General features: G+C 52.1%; 1 protein-coding gene across 1 annotated transcript in view; it reads left to right on the top strand.

The window, feature by feature from the left end:
* Positions 1-13,988, top strand: part of ITGB5 (integrin subunit beta 5) — a 126,007-nt gene extending 112,019 nt beyond the window's left edge. The window contains exons 11-15 of the mRNA XM_090277756.1: positions 4,144-4,366; positions 8,458-8,561; positions 11,252-11,371; positions 12,627-12,793; positions 13,439-13,988. Coding sequence (XP_090133882.1) covers positions 4,144-4,366; positions 8,458-8,561; positions 11,252-11,371; positions 12,627-12,793; positions 13,439-13,534 — 710 coding nt within the window. The 3' untranslated portion in view covers positions 13,535-13,988. The remainder of the gene's footprint in view (positions 1-4,143; positions 4,367-8,457; positions 8,562-11,251; positions 11,372-12,626; positions 12,794-13,438) is intronic.
* The last annotated feature ends 2,038 nt before the right edge of the window (positions 13,989-16,026 follow it).

Below are 16,026 nucleotides of genomic sequence, written 5' to 3'. Positions count from 1 at the left end.
CCCCAGCCCACACAAGCACTGTTGTGCTGAAGGAAAGCTGTTGAATTCTGTAGAGCTGAAATTCTGTATAAAGAGACACATTTACAACTTCCTGTCCATTTAGCAGTCAATCATTCTAACAAAGATTGGGCTAATAATAACTTGCACATGTAGCAATTCACAGTTTACAGAGTGCTTTCACATGCCCTTCAATACCCCTGTCTGTGTATAGTGAAAATATTTTTAGGTCTGTACAGTATTAAACAGGAGTCATTAAATTCAACTCCCCTTGCCAAGGTGTTGGGATAGCATTCTAAATGAGCTTTGTTTTGATGGAGGGTCGTTGCTTTGGCCCTCTGTTTTCTGTTAGCCAGGATCCTGTTCCCAGTCTTCCATTCAGTTCTACTGGTGGTTGACAGGTTATTGATCCTTGAGACAGGGCCACATGACCCTCATCATTTTAATAACATGTGTTCCTGGATGCTAGGAGGGGCGGAGGGCTGACCAGAAGGCGTGAGGAATCTGCATGCACGTTGAGGCCCAGCTGCAAGACCTGCGACAGTTGGATTAGGATAAAATGTGACCAGATCTACATAGTTGTGACACTCTATGTGGGGTCATGCTTTGTAAAGGAGACTTGGAAGCTTTAAGCCAAGATGTGCTGCTCTCACGAGCTGGGAGGTCCTACTTCCAGGGCAGTGCTGAGGAGGGTCCTGAGGCCCAGCCCAGGCTCCCTGGTGAGAATCCCATGATTCGACAGCACTGCCTCCCACAGGTATGGAGGAGGGCGTGGGACGCCTGCCATGTCTTTGCTGGAGCCGCTTTAAGCCATCTTTGAAATGTAATGAACTTCCTAACAGACGAAACCAGAGCTATCAAGGGGGTCACCGAGGGCAGACATTGAGGTGGTGTCAGCCATCTCACCAACCATAGAGCCCAGGGTTTCCTTCCTAGTTTTGGGCTGCTGTGACTTTGCTTTGGAATTGTCCAATATTTGAGGTCAAAGGCCATGCAGATAAGGCTTTTCTGATGTCCCTCAGTGTCTCCCAGTTGCCCACTGAAGGGGATTGGGGTTGTGTGCTCCGTCCACTTTCCAGGTTCTTATGTCTTTGCTCTGCTCAGGCATTATGGAGGTGAGTTCTGTTCTCTTCCCAGGCGACTTTTGAGGAATCCTCAGCTCCCATGGTGCCCTGCCCTTGACTCCCGACTACTTGAATCCCAGATCTGGGGCACACTTGCCAGCGTTGGCCTTGGGCTGGGTTTTGGAGTGCTTGGGCCTGCACTGTAGCAGACATAGCTAAAGCAACTGGGTTAATTGCCCATCAGTCATCCTGGTGGGAAGCACAGAGCAGTCATCATTTCCACTTGGAAGCCCAGCCCATGGGAGCAGGTTCTCCCTTCAGCGCACACATGCTTCAACCAAAACCCAACTCTTCCCCAAAGTAATATACTACTTCCTCTCCCAATCTTTGACACTTTGGAATATTTGTGCCAAGTATAGTTAGATAATTGTATATTGCTACCAAAAACAATCCCAGTAGGAAGAAAAACCAACACTCACCATTTCAAGCAAAGCAGTACCCCTGGCCTGAGCACTGCCTGAGTTGGTCCTGAGTTTGGCACTGCCATGCCTCTTACTTCTGTGTGTCAGCTTTGTGGGATGGCAAAGCCAGAGCTGTAGTGAAAGTCTGCCCCTGGAGTGCACGGATAGCTGCAGCTCACTTTGAAATGCGTTTTTAAAAATAAGGATTGATGGATGGCTGCAGGGCTGGATAGACACGGATGGAGGAGCCGGTAACATGCTGCGGAGGAGCGTGCATGGCGGATAGATGCGTGCTCCTTGTGCAGTTCTTCCACCGTGGCTGCCGGTTTGGAGGTTTTCATGATAGAATGTTGGGGGGTGGTGGTCACTCCCCTCCAGGAACCATGTTAATTTAAAACAGGCTCTTGACCAGCAAGGTCCCTGAGGCTGGAGAGTGAGGGAGTTTTTGTGAGTGGAGCCGTTCATTTGGGAAGACTTCTGTGGGATGTGGTTTCCTGCCTGCCTGGGCTGGAAACCAGTGCTGAAACGGGCGAAGAGGAGGGCTGCTGCAGTCCACCCTCCCCTCCAGCCCTGAGCAGGGTGCTGCCTCTCCTGGGCTCATGGGTCGCACCCCTGCACAGCCTCTGCGTGGCCAGCCTGACTTTCCTCGCCTCCCCCAGAGGACTGCCGTATGTTCCTGCTGCGCTGCCTGTGAGGTGGGAGGGCCCTCGCCCAGCACAGCGTCTGCTGTGGCTCTTGACTATTGGGGAGCGGGGGGGCAGTGAGGGTGAGAGGCTCTCTGAAGTTAGGTCATGACCTGAATTGTGGGCCACACTCATTGCTGGTCCCCCAGAAGGTGCTGGGATCCATCTGCCAGGATGGTTGACTCAGGTGTGGGAGTGAAATGCAAGGCCCCTACCCGTCCACACCTGTCCAGTCTCCTGCTCGTGTGTAAGTGGGTGCTCAGTGAATACAAATTCGATTAAGTGCCATTCATAACAATGCTTTCAGCCTCTGTTAGTGTAGAGAATTGAGAAGCCACTACTTGCCAGGCTTGGGGCCCCATTGGCGGATGATGGTCTCCATGCTTCTCACTGCCCATCATGTGCACGCATACTCCTATGCACACACATGCCTGTCGCACACACATGCATACATGCCCAGTGCACATGCACTCACCAACATGTACACATGCCTGGTGCATGTGCTCATACACATGCATATACATGCGTGCCTGGAGTATACGCACTTATACATGGACTCACCTAGTGAGCACGCACTCACACTCATGCACCCATGCACCTGGTGCACTCAGTCTTAGGCATGTACACATGCCTGGTACACACCAATACTGTCCAGCACACAGTGCACTTACATGCCTGGTGCACACGTGCACTCTTACACGTACATGCACACACCTGGCACGCACACATATGCCTGGTGCGCATGCTCACTCATACATGCAAACACATGCCTGGTGCACACACTCATACACATGTGCCTGGTATACACATTCACACCCTATTCCCTTAGCTGAGCTCTTCCCTGCCCTTGACACCTTCTGAACCTTGAGGGGGTGCCCACCCCCTTCCCCTACAGGTTCCAGAAGGGGTCCCTCCTTGCAAAGGGGAGCAGGGCAACCCTCAGTTGGTTCTCATCTTGGTTGAGGCCTGCTCTGTCTTCTTTTGTTCTGAGAGGCAGTGGATTGTGGCGTTCAGAAACAAATCTGGAGCCAGACTCCCTTGTTCGCTTCCCCTGCAGACTCCTACCCTGGCTTGAGTGCCGCTGGCTGTATGATCTGCACCAAGCCACTCCGTCTCTCTGTGTCTCATTTTCATCATTTGGGAAATGAAGATGGTGATGATTCCTGCCACCCGATGGCTGTAAGGTGTAGTCGCATTTGCGCTGTGGAGCCTAATGTGTCTACGGGGAGCACTGTTTGGCGTTGGCCACTGCTGCTCCTGTACCTGCTCCGGGCTGCAGGTCCAAGGCCAGACCAAGAATCCAGCATGTCACCAAGACCTAGGGATGACAACTGTGTTAATTTCCTGTGTGGCTGTAATAAACTCCCACACATTTAGTGATGTAAAGCAACACAAATTATTCTTATGGCTCTGGAAGTCAGAGCCTGACATCATTTTTGCTGGGCGGACGTCCAGGGGGCAGCGCCCCTCCAGAGGGTCCAGGGGGGACCTGTGTCCTGGCCTTTCCAGCTCCCAGAGCTGCGTGGTCGCCCGCCTCCTGCCCCGTCTCCAAAGGCAGCAGCACAGCACCTTGGTTCTGCTGTCCCATCTCCCTTCCCCTTCCTCCTGGTGGCATTTAGGGTCTTCTGGATAACCCAGGAGAATCTCCCCATCTCAGAATCCTTCACTCAATTGCTTCTGCAAAGTCTGTTTTGCCATCTGAGGTGATGTTCACAAGTTCCGGGGATTAGGACGTGGGTCAGCTTGAAGCATGGCCCCAGGCCCAGCCAGGCTGCACCAGCTTCCCAGGCCTCTGCTGTCACTCCGTCAGCACGAGGTCCTCTCCATCTGCCCAAACAGACTCTGAGGGCACCATGTCTCATTATGTCAGTGCCAGGCGCTGGTGGGGGGTGATGTGCTCGTACAGGCAAGTGCTAATGTGCTATGTTGTCCTTTTAGGACATGGTGAGTGTCACTGCGGAGAATGCAAGTGCCATGCAGGTTATGTCGGGGACAACTGTAACTGCTCCACAGACATCAGCAAGTGCCGGGGCAAGGACGGCCAGATCTGCAGTGACCGTGGGCGCTGCGTCTGCGGGCAATGCCAGTGCACGGAGCCAGGGGCCTTTGGGGAGATATGTGAGAAGTGCCCAACCTGTCCAGATGCTTGCAGCACCAAGAGGTACCCCCCAGCCCCCTCCCTCTAGCTTCTCACCCCAGGCCTGTCTTGTAGCCAAGCAGCCCCTGGGGCTGGCCTGCCTCTAGCTTCCTATCCACACCCTCCCAGCATTGCTGGGGAGCAGAGGTCTTCCTAACATGACTAAAATAGCATCTTTGAGATTCTGGTTCCATGGGGATTTTGTAAAAAAAATAACAAAACAGGAATAAAAATAAGACTGCTATTTGATTGTTCAACAAATTGAGAAATTACAAGATTACTGAGTTAAATGAAATTAAACTGGTTTCAGTACCAAAATAACATAATCTCAGAGCCTTTAGTGTGCTTGGAGTATTTCAGAAGGTAGGGTTCTAGGGTACATCTCTCCTTCAAATGCATTTGAACCCCCCCCACCCCACCCCACCCCCACACAATTTAACATGTCCCAATGTTTCACAGGACACAGTATGGGAAATGCTGCTTTAAACAAAACATAATCAGAAGGTACATGGGGTAGGAGGACACCCGACCTAGATAAGGCATGCCAAAAACAAACTGTTGTGGCTGTTGAATTTTCTGCTCCATTTATTCAGACAGTGGCGTGCTGGCTCTTGCGGCTGAGAAATACACAGATTGTGTGAACCTGGGCACCGGCCTTCTCTGACTCAGCCAGGGGTCACGTTCCCGGACTGACCACCCCACAGCTCTGTCTTCATACTGGCCGAGCACCAGTAAGAGGGAGTGCAAGGAACCACTATGCCTTCATGAAAGCAAGGCAGTTTCCCTTAAATTTTACTAGAGTAAGAGCTGTCTCCTCGCCACCCATGCATGCTCAGGGCCCAGCAGGGAGGGAAGCAGAGGCACAGATCATCAGAAATAACAACACAGATGGCATTTCTCTTTGGTTGGGGAACGCAAGTGTGTGATCTTCTTTTGGCAGATTTCCCCTCTAAATGTCTGGCTTGAGCTGCTAATGAAATGAGTTCATGCTCCCCGGGCCTGCTGTGGCTGCTGCTCAGTCCATGCTCAGGAAAGTTCTGGGTGGCAGGACCTGTGGTTGGACTTTTGCCACCAATAGCCCAGGCCTGGTAATTGAAAGCTGGCTGCAGATCCAGAGACAAGATAGACAGGGCCAGATTTTATTTTGTGTCATTGGAGGGGAGCTGGGGAGAGTAAGGGAGAAGAAAAACAGATCCACTTCAGACCTGCTAAGAGTGGAGAAACAACAGAAATTCAGAGGAACAACCCAGGGGCGGAGCTTAGGATCCTGGATCTGGAGCCCAAAAAGCCATGGCCCTCTGACCACAGAATCACAGCCATTCTGCACATTATATGTTGGAGGGGAGTCCCTCTCTCCAGTTCTCACCAGCAGAACCCCTTGAATGTATGTTCCCAGTTCTTGGGGCACATGGAGCTAGTGGGGGGTGGGGGCCAAGCTAGAATAACATGTGGGATCAATAAAAGCAGATCAAACCTGTTTCGTTCCTTCCTCTGGATTGGTTTAGGTCAGTTAAAAGGTCCCATGGGAAGACAGTCCTCGCTTAAATGTTTAAAGCATTCACTTCCCAGAAGATATAGGCTTGGTAGTTTATTATCTGCCAAGCAAAATAACAAAGGAGCAAGGAGAACAGAGAGGGGCCACAGGGAACCTTATGGCTCCTTCTCACTCGTCTTGGGACCACGCTGATCCTACCTCTCTTCCATGGCCTAGTTGCCACTTTTTCTTTAAAAACAACAACAAAAAAATCCCTTGGTGGTAACTTATAGCAGTCTGATTTTCTCTTGCCGCTTTGCTGAGAGCCACCTTATGAACGCCCATTGGCCTTTCCTTTTTTCCCTGGGGATTTCAAAGCAGCTGATCTCTGCTTTCTAGAACCAGTCACACACCCTTCACCTTGGGTGAGTTCACAATCAGCTTCAGCGACTTTCAGTTAACAGATGCTGTGCAGAGTCTCTCTCAGCAACTTGTTTGTTTAAAAAGCCAGGCTTATTTTAATAACATGACTACAGTCTATCACAAGTTTCCACCCAGTACGTGCATCACACCAGTGAGACTGGTATGGCTGTGTGGGTAATTAGGGGCTGTTTGCTAGGAGTGGCCCTGTGGCTTAATGACAACAGGGCTGCAGGTGGAAGGCACAGTGGCTCCTTGCTGAGACCAGAAACAGCCTCCCGTCTTTGCGATGGGTTGATCCAGGAGGCTGGAGGGAGGGGAGGAGCTGGGTCAGCGTGAACCACCAGAGCTGGAGCCGCCCCTTTCTGGACCACAGCCGAGTCTCCCCGGCATGCCCTTTGGAGTTTTGGTCTCAGGGGAACTGCAAACAGCACCAGCCTATTGTAAGTCCAGAATGTTTCCATGAAGTCTTTCCCAGGACAGTGGGATTTTTGTGGCCAGTTCTGGGATAGTTGAGCTCTTAAGCATATGAGAACCCTCGTAAGAAAATCGTACCCACTTTCTCTTCAGGAGCTACTCACTTGCCCATTCCTCCTTCATGGTCAGAAAGTGGAGTCAGGATCTAGGGAGAGGTTGTCTGAGAGATGGGCACCCGGTGCTGGCTCCGGCAGCCCTCAACGTCTCTTTGGCCTCATTTCTCTCACCTGTGAACTAAGGGAACTTGATGGAATGATCTCTGAGCTGCCTTCCAGTTCTGATGTTCCAGTCCACACTTTCTGCCATGGCCTCTTAATCTCAAGGAATTAAAAAAAACGGGTGATGATGATAAAGGTGATGCACTGTGGTTGTACAACCTCTATATCATGCTAGAGAGCTCTCCAGGCGCACAGCTGCTGTGGTCCCCACAGGCCTGTGGGAAAGGCAGGGCCGCTGTCCCCCTGTGACTCAGGCTCTGTGAGGTCACCCCCACACTCTGGGGCCCGGCGCAGCTCTGGGAGGCCGTGGCCTTCCCGCATACTTGGCTCTTGAGTTCTAACACAGTTGCCTGAGGAAGCCGCTGTGGGGCAGGGCTCGCACCTCCTTGCTTCACAGAGTCCCTGAAAACTGACAGTCAGCTGGTTGTTTTGCCTGCACCCACTCTTCTCTGGAGTGGGGCTCTCACCAGCCCAGTTGCTCCGCAGGCCCAGGGGCAGCTGAGCTCCTCTGGCCCGGCGTCCTCAGGAGCCGTGCTCTCCCTGTGTAACTGAAGGTGAATGGAGACTTCCAGGAGCTGGGTTTTGACTATGGGGAATATAAATACTAATTATTAATTGAGCATTTTAATTAAGCATGTCATACAATATCTGATTTAAACTGTCTGCTTGAGGTGGGAGGAAAGAGGCTCAGCGTCTCTATGGCTCCTCACCCATTTTCTCCAGAAGGCCCCTATTGAAATGTGGGTTCCCTGTAAGGGGGCTGCCACCCGGCGGCCTTGACCTGAGTCTAGTGTAGCTCAGCTAATAGGGGAGTGGACAGCAGGCACCTCAGGGAACCCACAGGTGAGCTCCATTAGGGAGGGAAGTGGGGCGAGGGCCTGCAAGTTTCCAGGACAGTGGTTCTCAGCCCCCACTGTTTATCCAACTCCTGGGAGCCCAGGCTCTGCCACAGCGATGGGATTCCACAGAGTGGCCAGCACCGGCAGTAGTATTTTGTCTTTAGAGCTCCCCTGGAGAGTCTGTTGTGCAGAAGAGTTGAGAGCCCTGGCCTGGTGGTGACCAGGGGTGGAGGGAATCCTGGGAATTGAAGCAACATGGGGTCACCAAGCACTGGCCATGGGGTATGAGGACCCCTGTCCAAGGCTGGGATCACAGCGTTTTGTCACTCGGAAACTAATTGGTTGGAGCAGATGCCCCAGACAGGCATTTGATGCACCAGAGTGCAGATGGACTTGGCTTCTGGTATCAGAATTTGAAAGGTCTCCAACCTGCAATTTGACATGTAGACCAGACATGGCTCTAAACTCACATGTGTTCCTCCAACAGCCTGAGGCTTCCCTGTGTAACAACCACAGGAGGGGCAGAGCAGAAGCATTTTCTGAAGCTGAACATCTGAAGATGGGCAGAAGTTAAAGCCTTAGGGCCTGTGTGAGGGCTGGGACCTGCATTGCTGGGAGCTCAGTATATTTGTGGAGCTACTTACAACACAGCATCTAACACCCACATTTATTGCCTCCTTCCCAAAGAGATTGTGTCGAGTGCTTGTTGCTTCACTCAAGAAGCCCAGCTGACAACCAGACCTGCCAAAGCCTCTGCAAGGATGAGGTGATCACGTGGACAGACTCCATCGGTGAGTGTGCCGGGCCGGCCCTGGGCAGCTTACAGAGGCTTAGAGACTTTCTCCCTGTGGGGTGGTCCTCAGGGCTGCTTGGTGGGGAGTAGGGCAGTTTACCCTTGAGGTAGGAAGCAAAGCTTCAGAGTCCTTGGCATGACTGCTGCTCCCTAAGAGGACTTGGAGGGCCTGTGCTGTGGTGTAGGTTCCAGACTCTCCAGGGCGTGAGGCCTCCTGTTTTAAGTTTCTGTTCCATCAGTGGAACCCAGCCTCCCACACTCTCTGAGAAGTTAGTACATTAGTTAGAATAAGTAATGTTAGCTGCTATAATAAATAAGCCCCAAAACTCAGTGACTTAACAGAATATAAGTCAGTTTATCACTCACTGAAAGTCCAGTGAAGATGCTCCTGGTTGACAAAGCCTTCCTTGGGGTCATTCAGGAATCCAGGTGCCCTCTATGTCGAGGTTCCTGCTCCCTCAAGGTCCTCAGAATCCTCTCCACTCAGTCAGCAAGTAGGGAAAGAATGAAGGATCACATGGGAGGTTTATTTGGGCTGGGCCTGGAAGTGGTGCACATAACTTCATTCACATTTACCTGCAAGGGTTGCTGGGAAATGTAGTCCAGCTATACACCTGGGTTTGGAACTGTATTCTGGAACTCAGAGTGAGTCTGTGTTGGAAGCCTCATCCACTGCTGGGGTAATTTAAAATGGTGCAGCCGTTTTGGAGAACAACTTGGCAGTTCCCCCAAATTAAACAGAGTCACTGTATAATCCAGCAATTCTGCTTCCTGGTGTACACAGAAGAGACTTGAAAACATAGGTTAACACAAAAGCTTGTACTTGAATGTTCATAGCAGCATTATTTATAATAGTCAAAAATTGGAAATAACCCAATGTACATGAAATGAGGAATGGAAAAATAAAATAGTACATCTATACAGTGAATATCATTCAGTCATAAAACGGGATGATACAGGCTACAACGTGGATGAACCTTGAAAACATGCTCAGTGAAAGAAGCCAAACAGAAAAGAACGTATGTTATATGATTCCATTTATATGACATGCCCAAAGTAGTCCAAAGTGCAGTGACAGAGAGTAGTTGCCAGGGAGTGAGGGGAAAACGGAATCGAGACTGAGTACTAACATGTATGGACTTTCTCTTTGGAGCGATAGGAAAGTTCTGGAATTAGATATAGGAAGCATTACACGGCATTGTGAATATAGTAAAACTACTGAGTTGTACTCTTTTAAAATGGCTAAAGTGGTGGGGAAAGAGTATGTGCCTTGAAAGGGACTCTGTATTGGAGGCTCCCTCGCCCTCAGCTGCTGCCCACTCCTGTCCCAGACCTGGTCTGTCTGGGCCCAGACTTGCCTTCTTTGTCGACATCCTGTTCCTGCCTCCCTGATCTTGATTTACCCCGCTGGTCAAATCATGGCTCCTGATAGGTTGAGTAGTGTATGCCCCCAACATACTCTTTGAGAACCGACTTTATGCCAGGCCCGTGCTAGACCCGGGGCCAGTGGGAGCTTACTGAGTCCCATCTCGCACACCTGCTTCTGCCTTGATACTTAAAGCAGAGCTTGTGCCGGCGGATCTGGGGCAGTTGCCCTAACCAGGCACACGCAGCCAGAAAAGACAAGGCCGTGCCTGCCCGCGGCCCTGGACTGAGTCACCTGCAGCGGCTGCCTCCCCGTCTGTGCCTGGGAGATGAAGCAGTTGCTCCGCAGAGAGACTTTCTGTTTGAATTCACCACTTCCCTTCCCCTTCCTTCTCCCTGACTTTTTTCATACACACACTCTCACTCCCACACTCACCCAGACCAGGTGCACGATGGGGAGCAGGGGGTTGCTGAGGGATAAAAGTCCAGGCCTTCGTGTTTAAAGCCACACCGATTTATCTGGCTCCAGGTTGGAACTCCTTTGAACAAGAGGGCTACAAAGCCGGAGCGGGAGCATTTCCTGCCACAACAGGAGCCTGCGCTGTCGTTCTGCGGCTGCTGTTCCCTCGCCCCGCCCCGCCCTCTCAGCTCTCGCTCTCCTGTAGTCCCTGTCCCTCCTGAGAACCAGCTCAGCCTTTCCCAGGGAAGCCCTGGGATGCAGGAGATGCCAGGGTAGGGGTTGTGACACTGCAGCCTTGGGGGACAGCCGGGGGACAGGGAGGAGGTGAGGAGCGAGGCCAGGCGGTGTCCAGCCCCGGCCTCCCACACCAGCTCACTTTGTGTTGGGGTGCAGGTGCCTCTGTGGGTACCGATCTTTTATCCAAATGTCCTCATCACCTTGTGGGTCTTTTTGCTTTTACATCCCGGGAAGGAGCTTCCGATGCTTGGCCTGCACAGCCAGGGCTCGGCCAAGTGGACTCAAGTGTGACCCCTCACTCAGGCCTCCGGGAGCTCCAGGATGGCTCTTCTTTCCCTCATTCCTTTAATTTCCACAGCTGATCCCACGTACCAGTCCCGCCCCCACTCATGCTTTCCACAGTGGCCCCTCGCATCCAAGGGAATTCACGTCCCCGGAGCAAACTAAATCAGTGCCTGGGCCTGCATTCCTGACGTGAGAAACCCAAAGTCATTTTTAAAGGCCCAGCCTCCCCCTTAACCCCTGTGAACCCCCTTTCTTCTGTGAGGCGTTAGGCTCCTCACCCTGTCAGCGGTCCTGGGTGCTCAGAGACACACTCGGGATCTTCCTGCTTTGTTTCCTTCCAGCGAAGGATGACCAGGAAGCTGTGCTTTGTTTCTACAAAACTGCCAAGGACTGCGTCATGCTGTTCACCTACACAGAGCTGCCCGCCGGGAAGTCCAACCTGACGGTTCTCAGAGAGCCAGGTGGGTGAGGCTCGGCTCCTGGCGCCCTTCCCTGCTTCGGGCTTGCCACCCATTACAAGCTCCAGGAAAGGCAGGATCATAGTTCTTACAAAGATCAGACTGTAAGGCCACCCATGCCTAACTCCTAGAGTTCAGAAGGAAGATGGTTGCATATCTGGGAAGCCCTTGCTGGGCCACAGCTCTGGGGCCATGGGCGTTAGAGGACAGGGCCCTGCCCCGGGGGAGTGTCTCATCATGGAGGAAAGAGCACAGGGTGAAAGTGAGCTCAGAACACACTTTACCTGCAGAGCTCAAGGTTAACTGGGAACCTCTGGGCTCTGACAGGAATGCGCAGGGCGGGGCGGGGCTGTGAGGGCTGAGCATGCGGTGCTCATGCTGGGGAGTTTCTGGGCCGCATCCTGGCCCTGTCCTGGCTGCTGCACTTCCCCGTGTGGCGTCCTAGAGGGCAGATGGAGGCCGGGCTAGACATTCTTGTGTGCTGCTGGGCTCCCCCTGAGGAGGCCCACTCTATTCCAGACACAGACCATTCTGCCTCCTGCTTGGTGCGCAGGGACCAGTGGCCTTTTGGAGCCATTGAGGTTTCTAGTGTGACCTCTTATTCTCTTCTGGAGGGGAGCTCTCTTTAATTTACAGCACTGCAAACTTTCTCCAAATTGGGCCAGACCACATAATGTGTCTTCCCTGGGCAGAGGCAGGGGAGCTGTGGTACCAACCCAGGATGCATGCCTATAAGAATGAAGCTTTGTTTCCAAGAACCGCCTTTGTGGTTCTTTGGAAATAAGCACATTTGGTCCAGAGGGCACCACACTAAGGACTTACAAATGTTGGCTGGCCCCCAGTCCAACCCTCGTGGAAGCGGCTTCATGAAACCTCCTGCCTGCCCAGTCTGCCCCAGCCACCATTGACAAGCCGAGGCGTGGTCCAGCGTCCTGTACTGGAGACCAGGTGGGGGGCCAGGGGACAGTGAGTTGAGGAGATGCAGCCATGTGTGTTACACATGGGAGGAAGTGGAACAGCCCCTAAGGTTCCAGTCTAGACACTGCCATGGACTCGCTGTGTGGCCCTGGAGCTGCCACCATCCCTCTTTGACCCTTGCGCTTCACATGCATTGGAGAAACCTGCCTGCCCACCCACGTGTCCTGAAGCTGTGAGGATCTCAGAGAATAGCGGGAAGACCTTAGATTCACGGAGGTTGGGGCTAGGAGGGGGCATGGGTGCTGGTGCCTTGGCTCATCCTGCTTCCTGGACCCTCCAGAGTGTGGAACGGCCCCCAACGCCATGACCATCCTCCTGGCCGTGGTTGGCAGTATTCTTCTCATTGGGGTGGCGCTGCTGGCCATCTGGAAGCTGCTCGTCACCATCCATGACCGGAGAGAGTTTGCAAAGTTCCAGAGTGAGCGATCCAGAGCCCGCTATGAAATGGTAAGCCATTGGAAGTAGAAAAAAGTGCCAAGTTTAGAAGTCTAGTTGAGTTCAAGCAAGTGACAAAGGCCTGCTAATATCTTTGGCATTCAAAACAAAGGGCAGAACCTGAAAGGGGGTGTGTGCCCGGTTCTGGACAGCGAGAAGTGTGTGGCCCAGGAGAACAGAGGGCCCGGCACTGAGCCCTGCACCAGACCCCGGTCAGGGGACTTGTGGGGCAGAGGTGCCTGGAACATCCTCAGCAGACAGCCTGGGTGGTTAGAGAGAGACCACAGACCCAGGAAAGGACCTCTGGTTCTTAGTCTTACGGTATCCATAGGTGTAAGGCCTGTCTCCCCAAGCAAACTACATGTTCCTGAAGGACTGAGCACAGAATAAGGGAGTTACTTGCCTGAGTCCCCACTTAGTTTCTGTTCAAGGCAGAAGGAACTTTAGAGACCACCTCCCAACCCTCGTTTCAGAGATGGAGACTGAAAGCTCAGAGGAGGCAGGAGGGACGGAAGCTAGAGGAGGCCCATCTGTCCCCTCTCCATGCGTTCTGCCTGCTGCCTTCCTGGGTGCTGGCCGGGGGAGGGCCTCTGACCTTGAGTGTATGCTTTGGGGTGACTCAGCTAACACGTATCCTTCTGCCTTTCATGTCTGTAGGCTTCAAACCCTCTGTACAGAAAGCCCATCTCCACACATACAGTGGATTTCACCTTCAACAAATTTAGCAAATCCTACAATGGCACAGTGGACTGATGGCTCCTCCTCCTTCGAAGGTAGGGGGCAAATAATAAAGCCAGAGAGTGACACACTTTGGACAGCTGCTGGACTCAGTCACGGCTCCCTAGATAGACAAGCAGAGAACTTGTGGTGAGCCTAGGGGAGGAGCCAGCCCTTGCTTGCACAGGAAGGCACCCAGCCATGCCACCTGGCTGCTGGGGCAGAGCCCTGCTCAGCAGCCACCCCTCCAAGCCTGGGAAAGGCCAGGGGACCTTGGCGCTTGTCCTCCTCCCCGCCCCATCCAGCTTGTCCTGTCCATGACCTGCTGAGGTGCAGGGCTGCCTCACCCTCCCAGGAGGGCTGGGCCTCCAGTCTGGCCAGAGGGGAAGGCTCCTGGGAGGGTCAGTGCATGAAATCGACACATGTTCTGGCTTTTCTCATGTTTGATCATTTTTATATGAAATAAAAAAGATCGTGCATTTATGGTGTAGTTCCGACTCCTGAGAGTTGTCTGCCTGATGTCTGTGCCTCGCACATGGGTGTTGGTGATGGAATTACTGAGACACCTATTGAAGGCACAGAGTTTGCAAATGTCAGTTTTCCTCTTCTGTCCATGTTGCTTTAGTACTTCTGTAATAGAAAGGAAAGAGATTGTTGGGGATTGAAAGTAAAGATTAAAACCAAAATATTTTGTGTTTGCCTGACACTCTACGACGTGCATGTTGTTCCATTCTGAAGTGCTCTTGAATGCTGCCTCAGTGGGGACCAAGATGGCCGTGTACTCCCTCCAGGGGTACACAAGCCAGTGCAGTGCGCCAGACCAGGCACTTCAAAACACAGCTGCATGGGGGCTCCTGGGCAGCTGGAACGGCTCCAGAGAGGGCTGAGCAGGTGCACTTTGGACCCTCCCAGTTTCTGCTTCAAGAAAGAGCTTAGGCTAGAACCTGTGAAAGTCACCCCTCTGGCCTCCCTCCCCAGTTCCCAGATACTGAGGCCAGAAATGGACTGTGCAGGTCAAGATGCAGTTTCCATACAAACGCCACTTCACTCTTTCAAGCGCCCCCCCCCCCACGCCCCCGCCCCCCGGCCAGATTTTTTCCCTCTGCAGGGCCCTGAAGTGCCCTTAGGTTCCCATATCTGAGATGGAAGGAACCCTCCGCGTGGTTTGATCATATCCCCTATTTATAGAAGGGGAAACTGATTGCCAGGAGGGAAAGAAGCTTCCCCAGCTGTCAGGAGGTAATTCAGGACAAACCGTTAGTAAAGACCCAGGTCTCAACCAGAGCGTCAGCCTCCTACTAACCTGCTCTTTTTTGTAAAATCTCTTTCACTAATTTTTTAAACTTAAAAAAAAATCCTCATTGTTTTTATTGATTAGAGAAAGGGAGAGAGAAAGAGAAACATTGATGTGAGACAGAAACATCGATGGGTTGTCTTCTGTATGCGCCCCAACCAGGGATTGAATCTGCAGCATAGACAGGCATGTGCCCTGACCAGGGATAGAACTCACAACCTTTTGGTGCACAGGACGATGCTCCAGCCAACTGAGCCGCCAGGCCAGGGCTTCATTAATTATTTTTTGCTTTTGGCTTCATGTTAGCTATTGGGCTTTCATTCCAAATTCCTGTGTTTTCAGCCTGAGATCAAATTCCCCTCACTTCATTTTGGCAAACCCCATGACAAATGCTTATCAATAAACAGAGCCTGTTAACCTGGGACAGTTTCCTTTGTCATGTGCAGTTAGGAGCCCCTGTGACTTGGTGAAGCTGCCTTAAATCCTTTTTGAAATCAAGCCAAATGTAAATAAATATATAAAGTAGGTGGCTTTGAGACTGTAAATTGAGAAAAATAGGATTTTGGAAGAAATGCTGGGTTTCTCTTCTGTTTAATTGTGGGTTTCCTGGAGACAAATCATTAACTTGTTCGAAGTCTCATTTTCTATGTAAGGGCGCAGCATTCTTGAGAGCCGGTGGCAAAGGGTGATTTGCCCCTTGCTTCCACCTAATGTGGAAATTGGGGTGGTTTCATATGTGAGACCTGATCGCGACTGACAGAACCAGCCGGTCCTAGTGCCCTGCTGCCCCCTGCTGGAAGCTCTTGGGACAGGCTGTTTGGAGAACAGCTTTCTGGGATTCTGACCCTGTACTGTGCTTGTTTTTTTTCTTTTGTTCCTTTCCTTAGGGATATGGCCATGCTCCCTTACCCTTCACTCTCCCACCCCCCAATTAACAAAAAATGGAGCGGGAGCGAAGGAGGTCAGGGAGACTCTCAAACCCAGGGTTGACACTGCCCTTGCCGGCCTTACTGCGCTGTGGCGGCACAGGTGGGAACGAACCTCCTGATGCAGAGCCAGGGCCCTTGCGTGGCCGCGGCAGCTCTGCAAGGAGCGCCTGGGGTCCCTGGAAAATGCTTTTCTGGTCTGTCTGGAAAGACGACTAGTGCTGCGGTTGTTTGTTGGAGAGAAGGGGGCGCTGTTTACCTTTGTAATCAATCTATGTTGGTAAACAGATTTCCAAGTGGTACTTAAC

This window comes from Furipterus horrens, unplaced genomic scaffold (genome assembly GCF_987537825.1).
Source record: "Furipterus horrens unplaced genomic scaffold, mFurHor1.1.pri manual_scaffold_1, whole genome shotgun sequence".
NCBI lineage: Eukaryota > Metazoa > Chordata > Mammalia > Chiroptera > Furipteridae > Furipterus > Furipterus horrens.
The sequence above is the reverse complement of the archived record's forward strand: the minus strand, read 5'-3'. Positions and strand labels throughout refer to the sequence as shown.